Source organism: Rattus norvegicus, chromosome 19 (assembly GCF_021556685.1).
Source record: "Rattus norvegicus strain SHRSP/BbbUtx chromosome 19, alternate assembly SHRSP_T2T, whole genome shotgun sequence".
Taxonomy (NCBI): Eukaryota; Metazoa; Chordata; class Mammalia; order Rodentia; family Muridae; genus Rattus; species Rattus norvegicus.
The window spans coordinates 18,705,310-18,729,632 of record NC_141552.1 but is presented as its reverse complement, the minus strand read 5'-3'; the positions used below and the strand labels follow the sequence as shown (position 1 = coordinate 18,729,632).

Below are 24,323 nucleotides of genomic sequence, written 5' to 3'. Positions count from 1 at the left end.
AGACCATTTTAGATAGAACAGTGCACAGTGACCCTTAATGTGATGGGCCCTATATAAAGCTTTTTTCAATATTGGAATTTTAACAAACCTCATCCAGAACGTACAGAAGAGGCAAGGATGTGATCACCATGTCCTTGCTCTCTATCTGGTTATTTTTCTGCGTCCTTGATTGTCAGGCATAGAACAGCAACAATCTGAAATAGCTGGTAGACATGAAAAAAGGTTGCTAAAACTATAGTTGTGGGTTGCACACCTCAACTGTCAAAGGCTAATGCTGTCCTCACAGTCCTTGGAGGCCACTCTTGTAAGCCTATTTATTGGAAAGTGGAAGGAGGTTCATCTGAGCTCAAAGTGAACCTAGCCAGCCATGTAGAGGGCAACATGTGATACTTGAGACCCTGTCTAAAACCAGCACAGAAACCCACCCTGCATTCAAAGCATCATCTGTGAATTCTTGATTATTTACCATTCTCTCCCTACCAGTCTTTCAATCTGGAATGATAGAAAAGAACTGGAAATGATCTTCCTATTCTCAGGACATTAATCTCTCTTTCCTTAGGTGCACATCAAGAACCCATGCAAATGGGTATGACCATCTGAACAACTTAGTATCATCTACTCAGTATATCTAGCCTAATACTGTGCCTATGGCAATCTCAAGCTTCCCTGAGTGTTGCTGACCCAGCAAGAAGTATGAAGTACTGAGGTCAAACCCCAGTGATCCTTTCAAGGGTTTAGAAGAAAGCCATCAGAGAAACTCCACTTCTTTGTCCTTAGATTAAATCACATTGACACAATGTGAACCCGGTGGACTATTTAACCAGACATCTTTCTCCTAACCCCAGCTTTCTGAGTTCAGTCCATGTGAACCTGCATGGGGAGAATGCATTGAGTGTACATAGACCACAGTGAGGCCTAAACAGGAGAACAAGCCTGGAACCCAGTGTAACTGCAAGGAGTTTGGTCTTTGCTTAAGAGACCTCCTCAGGGGGTTGGGGATTTAGCACTTGCCTAGGAAGTGCAAGGCCCTGGGCAAGGCCCTGGGTTCGGTCCCCAGCTCCAGAAAAAAAAAAGAACCAAAAAAAAAAAAAGAGAGTGAGAGAGAGAGAGAGAGACCTCCTCAGTGGGTCTCAGTTCTCCCACTACTCTATAGTGACCAAGAGATGTAAGCAGCCAGGTGTTCCCTATGCCTGCTGACACACGCAATAAATGCAGTAAATTTTAATTTCTGTTCAATTGTTCAGTAACTTACTTACACTTGCATATTGCTTTGGAAGTGGTGGGGTTTCATGATCAGCATTACATTTAATAATACATAACCAATCATCCCTCCTAGAATGACTCTGTATATAGAGAAAGAAAATTTATTAGAATGGCTTATAGGCTGTGGTACAGCTAATTCAACAAGGAATGGAAGGTCTAAAACACAGTAGTTACCCCTGTTGAAGCCAATTCCCAAAGCATAGCTGTAGCCATTTTGTTCCATGCCTGCCAGATAGTTCATATTCTTGCTGTAATATGTCGCCTATCATTGTTGTCTGAAAATAATTTAACTCACAGCAGGGTCAGGCATGATCACATAACTTGTGTATGTTTTTCTTATTGGTTATTTTGTTTATTTATGTTTCAAATGTTAACCCCCTTTCCAGTTTCCCCTCCAAAAACCCTGCATTCCACCCCTTTCCCCAGCACCCTCGAGGGTGCTCCCCCACCCACCCGTTCCCAAACCACTGGGAGGAAGTTGTTTATGTTGTGAGGTTTCTTAATCTTAAATTACATAAGTATAAGCTTCATGTAGGACCAATAAAATTAAAGGTCAATATGAGGCCTGCAGAGATGGCTCCATGGTTAAGAACACTGACTGCTCTTCCAGAGGTCCTGAGTTCAAATCCCAGCAACCACATGGTGGCTCACAACCATCTGTAATGAGACCTGATGTCCTCTTCTGGTGTGTCTGAAGACAGCTACAGTATACTTATATGTAAATAAATAAATCTTTAAACAGATAAAAAGTCAGTATGAACCTTTGTTGTCTAAAATGGCTTGAGTCAGTGCTGACAACTAGACAGCCCTTCCAGCATCTGCCTATGACCTCACAGTTTAGTCTTCATAAACTGACATAGAAAAATGTCCAGGGTCCTAGCCTGACAAATTCTCAGCTACGTCTCTGATGATCAGTCTTAGGGTGGGCATTCAAAAAACCATCCCTCTCTAAGTAAGGTCAGAGTTTGTGTGGTTTATGGGGCAACTCCTGAACCCCAACGGATTTGTCCATAAGGCTGGATATTTCAGCTGCTCTTCAGTACATGCAGGAATCCTGAAGAAGTAGGCAAATTAATAAAGCAAACTTCCTTCTTCCATGTCCTTGATGTAAGCTGCCAGCAGAAGGTGTGGTCCAAACAACAACCAACAGATTGGGTAAAGATCTTTACCAATCCTACAACAGATAGAGGGCTTATATCCAAAATATACACAGAACTCAAGAAGTTAGACCGCAGGGAGAATAATAACCCGATTAAAAAAATGGGGTTCAGAGCTAAACAAAGAATTCACAGCTGAGGAATGCCGAATGGCTGAAAAACACCTAAAGAAACGTTCAACATCTTTAGTCATAAGGGAAATGCAAATCAAAACAACCCTTAGATTTCACCTCACACCAGTGAGAATGGCTAAGATCAAAAACTCAGGTGACAGCAAATGCTGGCGAGGATATAGAGAAAGAGGAACACTCCTCCATTGTTGGTGGGATTGCAGACTGGTACAACCATTCTGGAAATCAGTCTAGAGATTCCTCAGAAAATTGGACATTGAACTGCCTGAGGACCCAGCTATACGTCTCTTGGGCATATACCCAAAAGATGCCCCAACATATAACAAAGACACATGCTCCACTATGTTCATAGCAGCCTTATTTATAATAGCCAGAAGCTGGAAAGAACCCAGATGCCCTTCAAAAGAGGAATGGACACAGAAAATGTGGTACTTCTACACAATGGAATATTAGTTATCAAAACCAATGACTTTATGAAATTCATAGGCAAATGGATGGAACTGGAAAATATCATCCTGAGTGAGGTAACCCAATCCCAGAAAAACACACATGGTATGCACTCATTGATAAGTGGATATTAGCCCAAACGCTCGAATTGCCCTAGATGCACAGAACACATGAAAATCAAGAAGGATGACCAAAATGCGAATGCTTCACTCCTTCTTTAAAAGGGGAACAAGAATACCCTTGGCAGGGAATAGGGAGGCAAAGTTTAGAACAGAGGCAGAAGGAACACCCATTCACAGCCTGCCCCACATGTGGCACATACCTATACAGATATTAGATAAGATGATTGAAGCAAAGAAGTGCAAGCCGACAGGAAGTGGATGTAGATCTCTCCTGAGAGACACAGCCAGAATACGGCAAATACGTAGCCGAATGCCATCATTAAACCACTGAACTGAGAACGGGGCCTCCGTTGAAGTAATCAGAGAAAGGACTGGAAGAGTTTGAAGGGGGTTAAGACCCCATATGAACAACAATTCCAACCAACCAGAGCTTCCAGGGACTAAGCCACTACCCAAAGACTATACATGGACTGACGGTGGACTCCAACTGCATACGTAGCAATGAATAGCCTAGTAAGATCACCAGTGAAAGTGGAAGCCCTTGGTCCTGCCAAGACTGAACCCCTAGTGAATGTGATTGTTGCGGGGGAGGGCGGTAATGGTGGGAGGATGGGGAGGGGAACACCCATACAGAAGGAGAGGGGGAGGGGTTGGGGTCTGTTGGCCCGGAAATCGGGAAGGGGAATAACAATCGAAATGTAAATAAGAACTACTCAAATTAATAAAGATGAAAAAAATAAAAAAAAAAGAAGGTGTGGCCCAGATTAGATGTGGGCCTTTCCATCTCAAAAGATCTGAATTAAAGATTTATCTCCTCATCTCAAATATTTGGATTAGAAGTAGGTCTTCTTGCTTCAAATAATTTAATTAAGAAAAAAAATCCAATGGTGCTCATGCCTTTAGCCTCAGCACCCAGGAGGTAGAGGCAGTTGGATCTCTGAGTTCAAGGCCAGCCTGGTCTACAAAATGAATTCCAGGACAGCCAGAGCTACACAGGGAAACCCTGTCTCAAAAAAAACAAAGAAGAGGAGGAGGACCAAGAGGAGGGGGTTGAAGAGAGGAAAACAGAAAGAAGGAAGGAGAGAGAGAGAGAGAGAGAGAGAGAGAGAGAGAGAGAGAGAGAGAGAGAGAGAGAGAGAGATCCCCCTCACAGGGCGTCAAGCCATTTGGCATTAGTTAATTCCAGGTACACTCAAGTTGACAACCAAGAACACCAATCACATTACCCGTGGTTGTGATCTCACCCTGGTAGGCTCCTGAGTAGGAGGCTGAAGCAGGAGAATTGCCATAAGTCTGATGCCAGCATGAACTACACACGTGTTCCAAGCCAAGCCAATCTCAGCTACAGTTTGAGATTCTGTCTGAAAAATATGAAAGAGAAAGAAAACATAATTTCCTAGAGCAGTGTTTCTCAACCTTCCTATGGCCTCAACCCTTTAGAACAGTTCCTCATGCTGTGGGGATCCCAACTACAAATACAAAATTATTTTGTCGCTACTTCACAACTGTAAATTTGCTACTGTAATGAATCTTTATTGTAGTGTAAACTATCCGATAGGAGACCCTGTGTGGGTCACGACCCCCAGGCTGAGGGCCTTTGCCCTAGAGGTGGTCTTGGCCTAGTTTATATAGTTCATATTATAATGTGCTCTCTCAGCGTTTGAAGGTCAAGTATATTCACTTGTAACATCAAAACTTAAAAATTCAGTTGAGCTGCTGGCTGGTACGCTCTGACATCCCCCAGAATACCTTTGCCATTTTGTTCCATGCCTGCCAGCCATTTCATATTGTTGCTGTAACATGCCTGCTGTCACTGAGGAGGAGAAGGGACTTGGCTCAAGGACATGCTGACCACACATCTTGTTTTGTTCTGAATGTTCTGTATGCGGTTTGCTAATCTTGAGAAATTGGCACCTGAAGGAGTGGTTCCCTGAAGTGGACACAGGTGAATGGCTAAGGCAGATCTGTGAAGGAATGTTTCACTGAGGCAGACACAGGTAAAAGGATGTTCTGCTAAAGCACGCATGTGAAAGGACACGTGATGAAGGGTTCTGCACTAAGGACACACATGCATTGGTCTGCCTTGCATTCTGTAGTTGAGCTGCATTTGTTGGGACTTCATAGAACCACAGCAAAAACCCTTCGGGTGGGCTGTGTAGTTTCTCACTGTTTCCTTGGGCTCCGGCTGATGGGCAGAGTGATGTCCGCTGAGACAGACACATGTGCTGACGCAGGACACAGGCTGAGGCCAGGCCCATGGAGGACATGGGATATTGAGAGGGAGTTTGGATGGAGTTATGCTTGCGTAGCTTGTTGGTCTGGGGTCTCTGCTGATCTCTGCTCGCCTGAGAGCTGCTCTTACTGACTGTGTAGCATCTTGGCTGCTCTTTGTTCCCCTTGGACAGCCCTCAGGACCAGACTCTCCTCTCCCTTAACCATGGCTGCTGTCCTCTTCCTCTCTCCTCTCCATCACACATGTTCTTCCTTTATTCTCTGGCAGCTTCTTCCTCCTTCTTCCCTCCTCATGATCCTCTCTAGCAAAGCCCTCAAAGCTTACATCCCCCATCTCTCTGCTGTGCAGCTGTTGGCTATTGGCTCCTTTATAATCACAGTTAACTGGGAGCAGGGTCAGATTTTTGGGGTTAACCAGTCTTGAGTTCTACAAATTAGCATTAAAATACAAGCAGCATTAGGCCAATACACTACAGGGGTTTTTGTTTGTTTGTTTGGTTGGTTTGGTTTAATTTTTATTTACCTTTTTACTTGTTATTTTGTTTTTGGCTATTTTTTATTAATCGGTTATTTTATTTATTTACATTTCCAATATTGTCCTACTTTCCACACTCCCCTCATCAAACCTTACATCCCTTTTCTTCTCAGCTTTGCCTATGTGACAGTGCTCCTGCACCCACACATATCCATCCCCACCTCACACCTCTAGGGTCTGCATTTGGTGGGGCAATAGGCCTCACTTTGAACCATAGAGCATCCTTGCATACACTTTGGCTGGCAGTTTGGTCTCTGGAAGCTTGGCGATTAGGGAAAGAGGATCTGGTCAGATATTAAAGCCAATGATTGCTGCATTCTCTTCTTTTTCTGGTTATAGGTGAAATTATGTTTGTGTGCTTCTCTTTTTTTAAATTATTGAGAGAAGATTAATTTCTTGGTCTTTCTTGGGTATAGTTTAGTTCATTGTCTTGGAGTTTTCCTCCTATTAGCCTCTGTTGTGCTTTCTTACAGAAAAGAATTGTTTAAATTTGGTTTTGTCATGAAATATCCTGGTTCCTCCTTTTATGGTGATTGAGGATTATGCTGGCTATAGGAGCCTGTGTCTGCATTACATCTGCCCAATATTTTCTGATTTTAGAATCTCTGTTGAGAAGTCTGGTGTAATTCAGAGACGTCTGAATTTATTTGTTACTAGATATTTATACCTTACCCCTTTTAATGTGCTTTTTTGATCTGTGCATTTAGCGTTTTAATTATTATGTGAATGGAGGCATTTTTCTGGTACAATTAGTTTGATGTTCTGTAGGGTTGTTGTACCTTTATGGCCTTTTCTTTCTTTACCTTATGGAAGTTTGCTGCTATGATTTGTTGAAGGTGTTTACTGGATCTATGAACTAGAAATCTTAATTCTCTTCTCTATCTATTTTCCTTAGGTTTCAACATTTAATTGTGTCCTGAAATTCATGGATGTTTTGGATTCAATAAACCATACCTGTTTATCTGAGATGGGTGTTTTGTGCTTTGTGGGATGACCTCCTTGACCCCAGGCTGCATGAAGAATCTCAGCTGACAATGGGGACATAAATTATAAGTATGTGTAGCAAGACCCAGGCCTCTTCCAGGTTCTTAGATATTAACTGAGAACCTCAAATACAGTAGTAATGTGATAGTGTGGTGTGAATCTAGTTACTATTCTCTATTTTGATATAGATGACTCTTTTTGTGTCATGGTCAGCTTATAATGACTAGAAGACCTAAGCTTGAGAATAACCAAAGACTACATTGCTTCTCTAGCAGCTGAACTTTTAAAAGTCCTGGTGAGACAGCAACTGTTAGTGGACATTCTGGATTATTCCTTCTGTACTTTAACTCTCTGTGTCACTTCCACCATCAGTTAGTTAGTTCAATTCCATAAATTGGAAATCCATCACCTGGAAGAAATACTCTTTTTTTTAAGATTTATTTATTTATTTATTATATACAAGTACACCGTGACTGTCTTCAGACACACCAGAAGAGGGCATCATATCTCATTACAGATGTTTGTGAGCCACCATGTGGTTGCTGGGATTTGAACTCAGGACCTCTGGAAGAGCTGTCAGTGCTCTTAACCACTAAGCCATCTCTTTAGCCCAAGAAATACTTTCTCAATATGATCTGAGATTGGCCATGGAAAAAGGGTAGCTTGAACTGTCCCACCTAGGTTCTGGGCCTGCACAGGCCTGCTCTCCAAAAGAAACCTGTGTTCACAGCTGTTGGCTGGCTAAGAAAGATTTCACGAGACATGATACACAGCCCTCGGACTTCTGCTTCAGTCATCTGCACAATTTTTCCCGGTGATATCCTCATACCTCCAGCAGGCGGGTGATGAAGCTGTCCACTCTCAGCTCCCCTTCAGCCATCTTGTGGGCACCAGACTCTCCTCCCTGCAGCAGGAACAAGGGCTTCTCCATGGTGGCTGCAGCAGCAGTGGTGGTTTGGCATTCTCACCTAGGAGGCCCTATGCCTTTCTACCCCAGTTCCAACTGACCTCAGGCCCGGGCCTTCCCCCCATCCACTTAACATGGAGCAGGGAGAGCAGCACCCACTAGAAATAAAAGGGAAGCCCTGGGTCCTGCCAAGAGTGAACCCACAGTGAAGGGGCTTGTTGGGGGGAGGGTGGTAATGGGAGGAGGATGGGGAGGGGACACCAATAGAGAAGGGGAGGGGGAGGGGTTAGGGGGATGTTTGCCTGGAAACCTGGAAAGGTAATAACAATTGAAAAGTAAATAAGAAATACCCATTTAATAAAGATGGAGAAAAAAAAGAAAAGTGTCACACGTTTAAAACGGAAGAATATGGACCCTAATTTTAAACCACAGCTCTGTCAATTAACTATATCTTTAAGGAAGCTCAGAAAATCAGGCCAAACAATATTTTCTCGGTTTATGTATCTGTAATGTCGCATAAATAATAATGTCCGTGTCTTGCTGTTGTGGAGGGAATTAAATAGATAATATGTAATCATGGAAATTTTGAAGTACCATCCATTTTTCTGTTCATTAAATCAATCTTCCGCATTTCATTGATCAAGTATGTATGTTTCCTTTTCATAATTACATGTATAACAAAACCAGTATAAAAACCTTCAGAATTGTATAAGCTTTCACTTTTAACAAATGAAATTAGCTATTCTTTGTATTTCTGCTGAACATTTAAGTGTTCTTTCTATGTCCCAATGCTAGTTTATTAGGTACCTATAAACTTTAAACTCTTTGCCTGAGAGCATGAGTACTATTTAATTATATAGTAACTACACTCAGGCTGTCTTTGTATTAGAACCAATTATATCAGGCTCTAAGAAAAATTACTTTTGCTTTAAAGTTTGTGTGTGTATGAGTGAGAGAGTGTGTGTGTGTGTGTGTGTGTGTGTGTTTGTGTCTGTGTGTATGAGTGTGAGTATGAGTATGAGTGTGTGTGTGTGTGAGTGTGTGTGAGTGTGTGAGTGTGTGTGTGTGTGTGTGTGTGTGTGTGTGTGTGTGTTGCACCACATGACCAAACAACTTTCAGGAGCCATTTCTCTCCTACTGTCATGTGGGTCCCAGGATGTAACCCAGATGTTTGACTTTGGCAATAAATAATATTACCCACTAAATAAATAAATAAACAAACAAAAAACAAGCCACAAATCAACTTTGAAAGTAAAGGCCAGAAGTTCACAGAATAGTAGCATTGGCCTTACCATATCCTTTCTTTGGGGATGGGAAAATTAATGTTCTGAAATCCATGACTTTCAGGAATTGTGATATTCATGGAAATTCAATTCCTTTGCAGATGCTCCAGTTGTTGTGGCCAATTGCTAGAAAGGTCAGCTTAAGCTTGCAGGACCCCCACCATCCCTCCCCCCGCCTCCACAGAAAGCTCAAAAGACACTGCCCAGGACTTACTCCACATTCCCCAGAACCACATTCTTTGTCCATCATTTCTTTGAGACGAAAGGTCAGACTCCTTCACCCTAGTCTCTCCACAATCGACATCCCTCCTCCCAAAACACTTCTAAGACTGGAAAACATGTCTTAGGGTGTATCTGCCAGACTCGGACTGAGAGAAACTAGGGCACTGGTTGTCACTACAACATTGGTGACATAGCAGAGGATGCCAGAACTCTCTAGGAGACAATAGAATGTCCAAGAAGGGACGGCTGATGTCATGGGGAGCAGACTTTGCCTCCCTGCTAATGTTCTCCCTGTACTGAGCATAAGCAGAGGTGTCCTTTCCAGGAGACTTTCCCGGGGCAGAGCCACTGAGCACCTCCTGCTTCCAAAGCCAAATTTTCCTCAAGGGTTGATTATAAAAACCTTAGTAATTCCTATGCATCTAAATGAATGTTTCCTTCCAAATCCTGCCCAAAAATGTCTCATCCTAACTCAAATTATCCTCCTTCACCAATATTAGCCATTAAAAATTCCTGAGAAATAATACCAGTTTGAATATGCAGTCAAAATGTTCTCCTGTCTTATTATGTACAGGTGCTTGAAATCACATCAAGAAATAGCCTGCATGGAAGGTTGCAACATGGGTGTGTGTTAGGGGAACACTCATGAAGCCTTGTGCTTAGCATTCAACGGTTGCCACAAAATTCCTTATAAGGAAGACTTGAAATCATTATGGTGCTAGAAACAGTGTGGAGGCCAGTTGGCAGAGGAAAGTGAAACATTAGAGCCACCAGTGAAGGCTCCTGTTGGGCCCTACCTTGGTGTTTCCCTCCTCCCTCGCTGAGCCTTTCAGCCTGCTATAGCAAGAAATTGTTTACACCTTTGACAGCTGCTCTTAGCCCCTGATTTGGGGCTGGGATTTTCCATGGCACCCTTCCTCCCCACTGAGCTTTCCTGCTTCTTGTTTTTAAGAAGCTATTTATGCCCCTGATTGGGCTGGAACTTTCACCACACAGACTTGTCCTATTTTCCTGGTTGGGGATTTTCACCTGCCTTGTTGTTTTTCCACAGCTTTTGCCTCTGGTATATAAGGAGATCTCAGTAAAGCCTTGGTGGCACTCGCTAAAAAGGGGTGACCCGTGTACGTGTTTTCTTTCAACCCCACAAACCTACACCCGATATTCACACACTGTCGGCGCAGACACTGACAATAGGTATCACAATAGAAAGTAGTAACTAGATTTAACCAAACTATCACATTAATGCTGTATTTCATGGTATTTTTTTTTTGCTCTCCTAGAACCTGGAAGAGGCTTGGGGTTTTCTAATCCTACTCATAATTTATTAATCTTCCCAACACTATGTCCTTTGTTCTGTAAATGCTAACAGCGGCATCCAATACCTAGGATATTTTCTACTGACATGTGTGACGTGAGACAAAACAGTCCCTGTCATCCCTCACCTGAATAAACTTCCTTAGAGGACAGTGTAGTTGGAGGGTCCTTCTTTCCTCTCCAAGATCGAGAAACATTTCCAGTCTTCAGACAAGTGTGTCAGCCATTGTCCAGTGACTGTCTTGAGATGTCCACAATGTCAGCTGAGTGTCGTCATCCAGCCTGCCCTGTAATTGTTGTCGATGATTAATAGGGTTCCAGCCCTAGGATTTAATTCAGTGCTACAGTACTTGCCAAACATGCTCAAAGCCCTAGCTGCCACCCTAGTCCTGTATGCTCTAGAGAAAGAAAATAAAGAACCACATTGTCTATCAAGTTTCTCCTCCAATAGAAGGAGAATCTGCATCGGGTCTTTTAAGTAACTCTAAGCCCCACCTTCCCCACAGCTCCCTCCTTCGATTCCATTATTGGTGCATTTTCAGTAACGCTCACTTTATTTTTGGTGTGCAAAGAATATGCACCATGTCAGTAAAGTGTGTGTTTGTGTGTGTGTGTGTGTGTATGTGTGTTCATCCATGAACTCACTATAAATTATTATCAAATGACCCAGAAGACCGTGGAGAAACCTGTCGATGTGCCTGCAGAATTATGTTACTACCGTTCCATGGCACCTTGCAGGGAACACTGAAATAGTGGGCCACTTTTATAGAGCCTAAAACCAGGCTATGCATGGTTTTCGGTGAGATTGTGATGTGCAACACCACAACAGAGATCAGCAGAAGCTTCATTTATTCCATGCTGCTGTTACCAAGTGAGGCAAAGCCTCATCCCATAGAGAGTCTGGTAGGATCTGATGAAGGGCAATAAACTCAGGGTTGAAATCAAGCCTTTAGAAACAAAGAGAAAAATACAAAGTCAAGGAAAGCAAGAGCTGTCTTTTCTTCCTCTTTTTTTTTTTTTTTGAGATGATCCACAAGAGAGACAACCCCTTCCTCAAACTAACAATGCACAAGAGAGACAATACATGAATTAAAAATCAGAAATGAAATGAGGGACATAACAACAGACACGGAGCAAATTCCAAAATCATTAGTTCTTACTCCCGAGGACTTTACGCCAGAAAACAGAAATATTTATTTGATATTGTTGATTTTCTAGACAGATAACAATTACCAAAGTTAAATCCAGATCTGGGAAGATATCTGAAAAATACACCTAAGAAAATAGATACACTCATTAAAGGTTGCCTATATTATATATTATATTGCTTTCTTTTTGCATGATTAAACCCCTTCGAGGACATTTAGCTGTGTTATAGACAGTGTTACTTTTAAAACAAAAGAACAAAGAAAGAAATTGTGGAGTCATTGAGATACACTTCCCAGACAGGATCAAGGAAAGACGGCTGAGAGATGCAAGCAGGGGCTGGAACGCTGCCCTTGAGAAGGAAATGTTTTTCTCACTTTACCTTACACTCTGTTGCACTGTGTCCTATTTTGTGGAAGCGGCTCTCATGCTCTCTGGCTTATGACAAGGATATTGTGATACTAGGAAGAGGGGTGATTTGCTATACAGATATTTTAAGAAGAAGCCTTTGCTTAGTCTTACTTCTTTGCCTAGTCTTGCCTCGGTTGTTCCTGGTATCATGGGAATAACGATCTTATTATATCTTGCCAAAAGGGAAAGTGAGGTAATGCATATTCATGCCTATATAAGGGTTAATAAGCTTGCAGCTGCATGCAGTTGCATCTGCCTTTGCTCTGCATCCCCTGTGTCCTGGTTATTTGTGACCGTACCTGGGCCGCCAACGCACTAGATGTTGACAAGCATCACCCTTCTCACTGTCAGGTTTATTATCTTTCTTTTTTGAAATCTATGATGTGGAGGCATATTACAGCAACAATATGAAATAGCAGGCTGGCATGTATGAAAATTGCTGTGTTTAAGCTAGGTGTGGGGACAAGTCCTCAAAACAAGCTGTTAAGATGGGAAACAAATAATGTGTTTGTTGCTGGAACTGAGTTGCATCAGCTGTGTTGCTCTGCCTGCTCAGTGTCCATTCATCCTCACTCTGTTTCTACAGAGGAACTCAAGGTTTGCTCCAGCTGCCTGTGAGCTGTGATATGGGCAGAGAAAGGCCAGGACACAGTGGTGATTTCCCACTCCTCAGTTATGCTGAATTTTCCACTACTGTACTTGTATACACAAGTACAGTGTGGTCAGTTATTATAGATATTTGTCATTTCTTACAGAGGGCAACTATGATTGACTACACCCAATTCTATAAAAAACAAAACTCAGGAAACCTGGCCCTTGGCAGCAATGAATCAAGAAATATCTAGGATGGTGGGGCATGAATTCTGCCAAGCAATGAACTCAGATAGGTGGGGTTGTGTGGAAGATGTAAGGTTGAATAGCACAATCTATTCATGTTGTATCATCTTGATTTAATCTAAGGACAAAGAAGTTCAGTATCTCTGATGGCTTTCTTCTAACCCCTTGAAAGGTTCACTGGGGTTTGACCTCAGTTCTTCATTCTTCTTGCTGGGGCAGCAACACTCGGGGAAGCTTGAGATTGCCATAGGCACAGTATTAGGCTAGAAATGCTGAGTAGGTAATAGTAAGTTATTCAGATGGTGATACCCATTTCATTTGTTCTTAACGTTGACCTAAGGAAAGACAGATCAAGGTCCTTAGAATACAAAGATCATTTCCAGTTCTTTTCTACCTTTCCTGAATGAAAGACTGGTTGGCAGAGAATGGTAAAAATTCAAGAATTGGTAGATGATGCTTTGATTGAAGGGTGGGTTTCTGTGCTGGTTTTAGACAGGGTCTCAATTACCCCATCTTGTTCTCTACGTCGCTCGTCAGGTTCACTTTGAGCTCAAATAAAGCTGCTTCCACTTTCCAACAGGTAGTCTTACAAAGGGGCCTCCAAGGAATGTGAGGACAGCATTAGCCAATGAGAATTGAGGTGTGTAACCCACAACTATAGCTTTATCTGAAAGACCCTCAGAGAGAGGAGACTCTCGCTCCAGTCCTGAGGACAATCACCACCCCATGAACACACAGGACTCAGTCTTGATGTAAAAACAAGAGGTTTACTTTGGGATACCAATGCACTGGGGCTTGACACAGTCCTCACGCAGGAGGGATGTGAGGAGGCTCAAACAACAGAAATGTACAGCTTAAATAGTCAGTTAAGATTACACAGTTTCATTAGCTCAGCTATTTCGGTGCCAAGGATATCTAGGCAGATGTTTCTCGTCCTGGAATTCCTGGGATAAGGCCGTAACAACATCAATGCAGCTATTTCAGTATGAAGGACGTCTGACTTGATATATGTTTTCTTATCCTGGGGTTCCCAGGACAAGGACCAAGGATATCTGTCTTGGCAGGTGTTTCTCTTCTGGAGTTCCCAGGACAAGGCTATAGCGATGTCAGCCTATAGCACAGCTGCATTCAGTACCAAGGATATCTCACTTCTATAGTGGTCAGTCAGCTTCCCAGAGATGTTTCCTGTCTTGTAATTGCCCTGCAGTAAATATGTTCTATACCCTCTGTTCTTATGGTCAGGCAGCTTCCTAGAGAGTGGGTGGGAATGTGCTTTCTGTACTTTCTGCTCTATTGTCTAATGTCAAGGGTCTAAGCGAAGGCCAGCTTAAAAGATTCTCATTCTTAAGAAATGGCTGTGCTGATATATAAATGGGGATCTTTCATATCCACTTTCTTCCAAGTCTACCAGCCATCTCAGATTTTGCTGTAATATGCCTGACAATCAAGGACACAGAAAAATAACTTGATACACAGCAAGGACATTGTGATCATATCCTGTGTCGTTATGTATATTCTGGATGAGGTTTGTTAAAATGACAATATTGCACAAAGCTTTATGTAGGACCCATCAAATTAAGGGTCACTATGCACCGTCACAGCTAAAATGGCCTGGTCAGAAGTGACCACTGGATCACTCTTCTGTAACTTCACATGAGAGGCTCGTGCTTTTTGTGTTTTTGTATTTTTTCTGTATTTTTCTTATTTATTTATTTATTTATTTATTGCTTTATATGTTGTCTGGAAGATAGTTCAAGTCATGGATCTGCCCCCAAAATTTGAGCTTTGCTACTAATACTTTAGTGTATGCATTCAATAAAATAATTTGTTTTTTTTTTTAGTACGATATGCTTTTGTGTTTTGTGGGGTGATCCATGAAACAGAAGTGAAGATGCTTGTTTCTTATTCTGTCCACTGAGTTATGTCTCTAAGCTTGTCCTACTCCTTTGGCTGCACCCCCCCCACACACACACACACATCTGCTGACTATTTTATTTTTCAGATGAAATCACACATTATAGCTTAGAGAAGCCTGTAAGCAATCCTGCTTTGGTAACTTAAGTGCAAAGAGGAGAGCCCCACACTCAGCCTGAGGGTGCATTCACTGGTGAATCCAAAATTTCAGTTTCCTCTGCTAACAGATCACCACATTGTTGCCAGGACCATAATGAATGCAATTCTTTCTCCTAAGGAATCTGGTGGCAACTGTCAAATGTTAAGCACAAAGCTTCAGGTTGTACCTATAACACACACCCACATCGCAACCTACCCTACAGGCTATTTCTGCATGTGATTTCATGCACCTGCACATGATGAGACAGGAGAACTCTTTGGCTACTTATAGGAACTGGTGTGATTTCTCAGTAATCTTTAATGGGTAATATTGCTGACTGAGGAGAATTTGAGGTAGGATGAAACATTTCTGTGCAGGGATTGGGGAGGAAGCACTCATTTAGATACATAGCAATGACTTAGGTTTTTCCAATCAAGCCTAGAGCCAAATTTGGCTTTGGAAGCATGTGGTGCTCAGTGGCTATGCCACAAGGAAGTCCCCTGAAAAGGGTCCATCAGCTTTTGCTCAGTACAGGGAGAACATTAGCAGGGAGGCAAAGTCTGTTCTCCATGACATCAGCCGTCCCTTCGTGGACATTCTATTGTCTCCTAGAGAGACCTTGGAATCCCTGTGATGTCACCAGTACCGTTGTGACAACCAATTCCCTACTTTTTCTCTTAGTGTCCAAAGGATATATCCACAGACATGTTTGCCCGTCTTTGTAGGCGCTTTGGGAGAGCTGATGTTGATAGAGAAGAGTCTAGAGTGAAGCAAACGAAACCTAAAGGTAATGATGGACAGAGGACATGGGGAATGTGGAGTAAGTTCTGGGCAGTGTATGTTGAGCTTCCTGTCAGGGGTGTGTGTGGGGGTCTTCCGCTGGCCTTTTTAGTAATGGGCCACAACCACTGGAACATCTCCACAGATATTGAATTCCATGATTATCACAATTCCTGAAAGTCAAGGTTTTCACATCATTAGTTTCTCCATAACCACATGGAGGATATGGCAGTGCCTATGCTATTATTGGGTGAACTTCTAGTCTTTACTTTTACAGTGCATTCGGTATGTTAAATTGATATAATAACACCATAAGTAGTCATGGAGGGTATAACTTTTCTGAATTAAACAGGGCATCAATGTACTTCACTTTCATTGCTTCTTTAAATTCAGTGACTATCTGACAGTAGTAAGAGGGAGAGAACTGTGCTCCTGGCCATGACCTTATATTCTTAGAACTCCTTTGACTAACTCTGGCTGACGGGGACAATCTTACCTTCATATATTAGAGGTTCTGTGTGGCAGATATTTTTCTACAGTAGCCAACTATACGGAGCAGGTACAGAAAGAGCTTGTAACCTATTGGCACTTCTGGGGCATTTGTCATTTCTGTAGGGGGAATTAATAAGTCTGTTGACCATGTCCTCCCCCTATATGACTTTTTAATGCAAAGTCATTGGACTAGAGTAACAGTGTAGGATATCTGAGTATCCCTGATCAATCAAGTCATTGTGGATGCTGAATTGATGATCTGACTTCTGAAACCAGGTTGTAGCCTGCGTACCTGATAATAATCCTGGAGAAGGCATCTTTCTGGTACTTGTAAGCCTGTGTGGTTGGGCATAGGGAACACCTGGCTGCTCACATCTCTTGGTCTGTATATAGTAGTGGGGGAACTGTGATCCACTTAGGATGCCTCTTACACATAGACCAAACTACTTGCAGTGACACTGGCTTCCAAGCATGTTCTCCTGTTTGGGCGACACTGTGGTCTGTGTATGCTCTATGCATTCGCCCCATGCGGGTTCACTTGTATTCTTCTACTTACAGAGGCCTGCAGACAGACGTCATCCCCTGAAAATGTCCAAAACAAGGTGCAGGCCAATGAGGAAGAGGAGAGGCTGAATAGAGAACTGGAGCTAACTACCAAGGAGAGAAATGAGCTGACAGATCGCCTCCTTTATGTGACAGGTGGATCCATGAGCAAGAGGTATGCATTGCTCCAAGAAAACGACCTTGTTCTAAACCTCATCTCCCATAGAGAGGAGATGCAGAACCTGACCCTTACTGAGGAGTGAGTTTGGAAATGGACCCTCTGATTCCACCTGTTGAAAATCTGAACTTGTGATCTGAGTGAAGATTTCAGGGATAAAGTCACTTGGGCATGAGTTCCCAGTGTACAATTGGAAAGCCCTTGACAGGTGGTAGCTTTGCAAGGTTCTAGGTGCTGTGAGTTTATGGAGAGTGTTTGTACTTGCTAGGAAGGTGACTGAATGCTATCATCTCATGGCAGCACCCTTAGGTGACAGGTCCCACAGTGTTCATATCAATGCTTAACTAGAAGTCCTGAGGCTCAGGCCTGTTCCTTCTTGTCCTTGTGCCTTAAATTCCGAGACAGTAATGGTGCATACATTTCTACTGATTCTCATTGTGTTCTTTCCATATTTGTCTCTCTTTCTCATTCTCTGAGTCTGTTTACTTTCCTTTTCTTGTGGGTGTGTCCCAGTTTGTGTGTCTGTGTGTGCACAGGTCTGCATGCATATGCACAACTTTTATATGTTTCTGTGTCCCTCCACCCTTGGAATTTAGGGGTCTGTTTTTTGACCTCAGGATTTACCTGTATAATAGTTTCATGGAGGTGTGAGTGCTTTATTTTGGAAGCCCCACTTTCAACAGCACAGTTCTTTGCCTGTGTGGTCACATTTGTCTATACATTTGTATGCCTTGGGCAGATTATAAGTTTGTGGCAATATCTGGTCTCATCTCCAGAATTATGTGTACTGTCTGCCTCTAGAATATTAGTTATTCGGCTTGTAGCATTCCACTTGTCAAAACAGGAAAAATGAAATCAGAGGTTTCTGGAAGTGTGTGTGTGTGTGTGTGTGTGTGTGTGTGTGTGTGTGTGTGTGTGTGTGGTTGGGTAAGCTCTATGGCCTAGGCTCTTGACAGAATAACAGGTTTGAATGCAGATCCAGCCCTCCTGATTGAAAAAAGTGAGCCAGGGAACCCTTTATCTGGGTGCTTAGCTTCTGTTATCCTGGGCACACAATTCCAAGTTTCTGAAGCTGAAGAAGATCCAAATATGTAGAATTCAGAAAGTGTCCTTCCAATGCTGGGGTAGTACAGGACGCAGCCTGAGTTCATATAATCCTAAGCCTCGATGTTCATTGGGTTCTATCTTCCTGGGGCCAGCCCGTACTTCAGGCCAAATCCATTTTATGAAAACTTGAAGATAAAGGAGAAACAGGTCATGTCATTACTGCACAACTTAGACACAAAGAACATTGAACATCGTGAGAAATTTCAGGAGCTCAAGAAGGAGATTAACTTCTATCGGTAAGTACTGGTCAGAAGGGCCCATCACTTGTGGAATATCCATTGCTGCCTCTCTTTGTTCTGGACTGGAGAGCCTGCAGCTCTGGGTCCATGTCGTCTGCTGTTTAAATATCACTGTGCCGTGGGTCTTTTGGACTCAGTTTCAGTTCCATAAGAGACTGTCAGTTATCACCACAGTGTCTATGCATCTTTAGAAGGCTCTGGATAGATCTATACTGATTCAGGCATCAGAGTGTTATTAGGCCGACCTGGGCCTCTGGGGTCATACCAGGTTTAACAAAGCTCAATGTGTGGACCACATGGTTAGCATGACCTCCCTTGGTTCTACTGTCCTCTTGTGGTTGTTTACTGCCTACTAATTGATGTTGCCCCGATGCATTGGGCTTTCATGGATAGTTGTAGATCCCTTGTTCTTTTGGAGAGACATGGACTCTTATTGGTGCTTGGGTCACAGAAACAATTTATTCTTCCCTGGATTGGCCGTTTGCTGTTTGTGCAGCAGCCTTACATGTATGGAGATGTATTCTACGAAGTCTTTATGGGAATCTGGGTCCTGGTGGAGTTTGTGGGATTTGGCAGTTGGAATGGGAGGAAGAGGCTTCAGGATCTTACTATGCAGAGTGTGTTTCCAGCAACCTGCACAGCCGGCTCCTGATGGACCAGGCATGTATGAAGAAGAAGTTGGTCACATTGAAGCAGGAGTGCAAGGAGTTACAGCGATATTTGTTTGAGTTGAACCCGAATGATGAAGACGAACAGGAGAAGACCAGCAACCTCCAGACCCAGCAAAATGTGGTAGGAACAAGCAGCTGAGTCAGATTAACAATGTCTGATACCATTTGCCTATTGGATACATCTTTGCTTCCCCTATCACCTTTCTAATCTCCCCACACCCAGTCAGTCACCCACCTCATGTGATAGAGTTATTCATTGCTCTGTCTATGCACAAGTATTCTGGGATGTTAACCACTCTTCAGAAACTGAATTATGGGCAATTATACTTCTCTGCCCTTTTTGAAACTGCAATCCAGAAATGGTGACAGAGGAATAACATATCACATGACTGAAGGCAGCAACTTGACAGCTGGTATGCGTGTCCCCACCACATCCGTGTCTTAATAGCTGCCTTCTTCTCCCAGGTCTCAGGAACTGCAGGAGACATGGAATAGGACGGATCCCAGGAAGACAGCCCCCTGAAGAATGAGTTTCTCTCTCAGGAGTTCCCTGTGACGACAATCCTCACAGTCAAAGACTTTTTGTGGGTGAATATTCTTCTTCTCAGATAATTTCCTCAATGTATAGAGACCCTACATTTATGTATCCGTATGCCAGCCTGTCTGGTTGAGGTCTTTCTCCTCTCTCATACCGACAACACCATTTGAGAGACAACTGAGGGGACTGCCTTGACATCTCACGTCCTAGAGGAGAAACAGCACTACAACTGTGTTTCTAAATGTTCATTAAGAAAATGCTGTTAAGAAATGTTTTTGGTTATGATTTTCATTGAAGTTTTCTTTTTGTTATTTCATAGTTATATATTCTTGTTACTGTTTTTCATTTTATACCATTTTAGGTATTCATTTTATTCCTGTTTTTTGTAAATTGTACTCCTTATGAATAAAAATTGATTTGAAACTCTTGACTCTTAAGACCATCTTATTCAAGGGTCCTTTCCCCTCCTGTAGACTTAGAACTGACAGCTGGATATGGATCTTTGCATGGACCAGGCAGCATGGGTAAATAGGGAATTCAAAGCCACCAAGGGGTACACAGGGTGATAGTGTCTTTTGTGTGGATAATGTGACTTTTTTTATGGACACACACTTTATGATGTAATCACTGACATACTGTATCCATGCTGTCATGTATTCTTCTCATCCTAACTATATCAGTCTACAACACACATTCCTTATTGACTGTGTGCACCAGATATTGAGTAACACACACTCATGCCTGTAGAGCTGCAGAAAAAATGACAACTTTCACAAAGGAATATAGAATAATCCTAATTGAGAACCATGTGCCTCAGTTTTTCTTACAATACAGCATTAGTATTAAACCACAAAGATAATGACCATTAACGTCATTTTGGGAAATAGGTTTTTATAGGTGCTGTTTCACTTGATCATTCATATGCTGTGTTTTTTATTGTTACTGATTATATTTATTTTTATCATGTAACTCAATGGATCTTTTTTTTTCAAATGTATGTCTGGGCCACTCCTGAGTGCATTTCCCTCATGATCCAAAAGAGGGAATAGCATTCCCCACTGTAGATGATTGTTAGGGACCACGTGGTTCTTCTGATAGAGCAGCAGATTCCCTAACCTGGGAGTCATCACCACAGCTCCTGCAGGTGGCTTTTGTCCTTCCAGGGCATGTGCTATACTAGATGGACGCCATCATCTCCCATTAAGGAGAGAGATCTCAGGAGATGTGTATGTACAGGTGGTTGAGCAGTGCCTGCTCAATGTGGCAGCCTCCTAGGCATCCACACCGGGCTCTTGTGCCTCCACTGCTCATTGTGCATTCAGGATCATCCTCCAGCATCACTCAGTTTCAATTTCAAACAGATCTTTCACTTACTATCGATGATTATATACATTAAGCACATCTGATAAAATACTGAAGAGACTAGCCTCCTTCTACAGGCCAACTTGGCATAATGAATTCTTTTGATAGAAAGCAAGATAATTATCTTAATCTATGCAGGTCAGGGAGGACCTCAAGAGCATCCATAGTGAATGCAGACTGCAGCTGTGACCACATGTTTCTTTTGCATAGCACGTCTGTGCAAACCCAGAGCTTAGGTGGGACAGTTCATGTTTCACCTTTTACATGGAAATCTGTGATTGTATTGAGAAAGTATATGTTCCACGGGACTCATTTCCAATTTATGGAATTAAACTGACTTACTGAGAGTGGAGGTGACTCAGAGCGATAAAGTGAAGAAGAATAATCCAGTATGTCTGCAAACAGATGCTGTCTCATTAGGGCTTTTCAATGCTCAGCAGCTGGAGAAGCAAGGGAGAGGCATTGGTGACTCTCAAGCTTAGGTCCTCTAGTCATTATAAGCTGACCATGACACAAAAAGGGTCATAGGTATCACACTAGAACCTAGTAACTAGATTTAACCAACCTATCACATTAATGCTATGTTTGGTGCTATTTTTTGCCCTCTTAGGACCTGGAAGAGGCTTGGGGTTTTCTAATCCTACTCATAATGTATTATCCTACCCAACACTATGGGCTTTGTTCTGTTAATGCTAACAGCGCCATCCAATACCTAGGATATTTTCTACTGACATGTGTGACATGAGACAAAACAGTCCCTGTCATCCCTCACCTGAATAAACTTCCTTAGAGGAAAGTGTAGGTGGAGGGTCCTTCTTTCCTCTCCAAGATCGAGAAACATTTCCAGTCTTCAGACAAGTGTGTCAGCCATTGTCCACTGACTTTCTTGAGATGTCCACAATGTCAGCTGAGTGAGGGCAGGGCAGGGCAGGGCAAGGGATTGGGGCAGGGCAGGGTAGGGCAGGGGATTGTGGCAGGGCAGGGGAGGGCAGAGCACTGGGGCAGGGTATTGGGGCAGGGCAGGGGTTTGGGGCAGGGCAGGGGTTTGGGGCAGGGCACAGCAGGGCATTGGGGCAGGGCAGGGCAGGGCATTGGGCAGGGCATTGGGGCGGGGCAGGGCAGGGCATTGGGGCAGTGCATTGGAGCAGGGCAGGGCAGGGCAGGGCAGGGCAGGGGATTGGGGCAGAGTCCATGAGATGTTAGTAGGCAACAGGCCAGCTGGGGCTAGTGTGGGTACAGGGCTTCTAGTGTGGGTGTGAGAGGAGTAAATTAGGAATGGTCAGATTCTGATGCAGCATATAGGCGGGAAGCAGCTTAGACCATCTCAGTGCCATATAGAGACATTGTAGACACTGATGGGCAATGTCGGGATAGTAGGGTCCCATATAGTGCTCTCTGCAGGTGTCAGGAGAGCATACAGTGGCTCTGTCAGACTTATGACAATCAGGCAGGCACTGGGTGCAAGTGAGAATCATGGGACAAGCCCTGTGTGCAGCCTGGTTTTGGGACATTCCCAGGTGCCCCATGGACTGCAAATTAAAGGCAAAGGACACAGGGAAGCCAGCAATTCCCATGCACAGGACATAAATACCTGTAGATCTTACTAGAATTTCCATAGACTATCTGTCACTCGTCCTCATTATAGAAGGCACCAACATTCTGCCCTCTACTTCAACTTGGTGAGACAGCTATTCTAACTCCAGCAGGAAGGCCTCAGGGAAGACAGTAAGAACTCACAAGTGACCCCTTTTACTATTGAAACAGGGTCTTCCTATGGAGCCCAGAGTGGCTGTAGGATACTAATGCTCCTGCCTCACAGTGACTAGAATTCCAATCCACCCTCAAGAGCAGTTGATTCATCAATAGATCAGACTAAGGACATGTGAGGCTCCAGGGTGCTAGGATTACCAGGGTCCTAGTAAGTTTCTCCAGCCTAAATTACAACCTGAGTCAGTGCTGCTATTTGGGACACCGCCTGATGCCCAGTGACATCACACCTTGGAACTCTTTGTCAAGCATAAGCTGTTATGGGAATGAAGTACCCACACAATAAAAACTGGTCTGGATACTCCTAGGTCAAGAATCCCCTGTTGGAAATGCCTTGGACCGCAAAATTTTAAATGCTAGATCCTTCTGGCTTTTAGAAGATTTATAAATACAAAAAAAGAAAGATGGGCATAGTAATTTAAGCCAGTGATCCTAGTCATGGGAAACTGAGTCAGAGTGATGGAAGACTGTAAGTTCCAGGGCAACCTGTGTTTCAAGAAAAAAAAAAAAAAGGAATGGTGAATATTCCACTCAAGTAGAAAACAAAAGGGTTTCACATGGGCCCTGCCATCTACTGGTCAGCACTCTCATCACCACAGCCACAGGGAGACACTGGGGAACATTTCCCACTGTCTCTCTTTGGGATGCATTCCACCCCATGATTCTATGTGAGGAATCCCCCAAAGGTTGCATCATGTGAGGGACCTAGAAAGTTCCAGGATTGGGAGAATTTAGGAGTTTATAATTAGGGATGATCTACAGCTGTGGCAAAGCCTTTTCCCAGCACATGGCAGCCCTAGGTTTGTCCCCAACAGTAAAAATAAAATCCCCCAAAATAATTCAAACAAAATGTCCTGTAGCCTGCGCCCTGACCAGTCTCCTCAAAAGTGCGCAGGAACCTGGGTCCACATTTAGGACCCAGCACGGCCTCTGTGACCCGTGAGAAGGGATCTAATATGGGAATTAGTACAGTATGACTTATCCTTGTGGATACCTTTGGTGACAATAACCACCTGACCCCTGAAAACCCATCTACCTGGGGGGCTCAGCACTCATGTCACCCAAAAAGCCCAGATCCTAGGGCCAGCATGGGCAGGTGGTGAAGAAAGTTTGTCTCTCGTGAACATCAGTTGCTGCTCCTGACCTGACTCTATCCTCAGGAGACAATGTCACCCCAGAAAGTGTGGGTGTCAATGGCTCTTCCCAGGCCAAGACTGGGATACTGCTTAAGTTCCACAATGCACAGCAGTGCTCACTCTAGAGCTAAATGTTCTACAGCTGAAAGGGGTGGGTGCTCTGCTGGCCACGCCCCTCCCCTGCAGTATTTAGTGCACTCAGAGTGGTGCTTCAGATGTGAGGGACTTCTTGAGGCTACTCCCATGGAGAATGGCAGATTCATCAGAACGGGGCACAGGGTGAGTTCAGAGCACAGCTGGGAGGAATTTAGGGATGCCAAGCCATGACTAAGACCAGATCCTGGGCTGACAGGCAGTTGAGCTGGAGAACTGGCATCCAAAGTGTGACTGCCTAAATTCCTCTTAGACCAAAAGCCCTGGATCTGAGCTACTTTGGTGCGTGCTCCTAAGTGGGGTCCCAGACACA

The 24,323-nt window shown here is 43.4% G+C and overlaps 2 protein-coding genes across 11 annotated transcripts in view; one reads left to right on the top strand and one right to left on the bottom strand.

Moving 5' to 3' along the window:
* The window catches only part of LOC147998971 (uncharacterized), a 142,681-nt gene that overhangs the window by 5,656 nt on the left and 112,702 nt on the right, over positions 1 to 24,323 (bottom strand). For 4 of the 9 annotated variants that reach the window (XM_087596020.1, XM_087596017.1, XM_087596026.1 and 1 more), the window contains exon 2: positions 4,365 to 4,481. The exons of 1 other annotated variant lie outside the window; for it this stretch is intronic. Coding sequence is in view for 4 of the 8 variants with exons in the window: in XM_087596017.1 (XP_087452143.1) it covers positions 4,365 to 4,426 (62 nt within the window). In the remaining 4 variants the exon portion in view is untranslated. Of the gene's footprint in view, positions 1 to 4,364; positions 4,482 to 7,700; positions 7,881 to 21,296; positions 21,456 to 24,323 lie in introns of those variants that run through there. 4 more of the 9 variants (XM_087596024.1, XM_087596025.1, XM_087596021.1 and 1 more) reach the window with 3 other exon arrangements.
* Positions 15,438 to 24,323, top strand: part of LOC147998975 (disks large homolog 5-like) — a 59,152-nt gene continuing 50,266 nt past the window's right edge. Inside the window, exons 1-5 of one of the 2 annotated variants that reach the window (XM_087595920.1) lie at positions 15,438 to 15,831; positions 16,875 to 17,034; positions 18,237 to 18,380; positions 19,013 to 19,175; positions 19,520 to 20,019. In XM_087595920.1, the coding sequence (XP_087452046.1) occupies positions 15,750 to 15,831; positions 16,875 to 17,034; positions 18,237 to 18,380; positions 19,013 to 19,175; positions 19,520 to 19,549 (579 nt within the window). In that variant the 5' untranslated portion in view covers positions 15,438 to 15,749 and the 3' untranslated portion in view covers positions 19,550 to 20,019. Of the gene's footprint in view, positions 15,832 to 16,874; positions 17,035 to 18,236; positions 18,381 to 19,012; positions 19,176 to 19,519; positions 20,020 to 24,323 lie in introns of those variants that run through there. The other variant, XR_015643808.1, reaches the window with a different exon arrangement.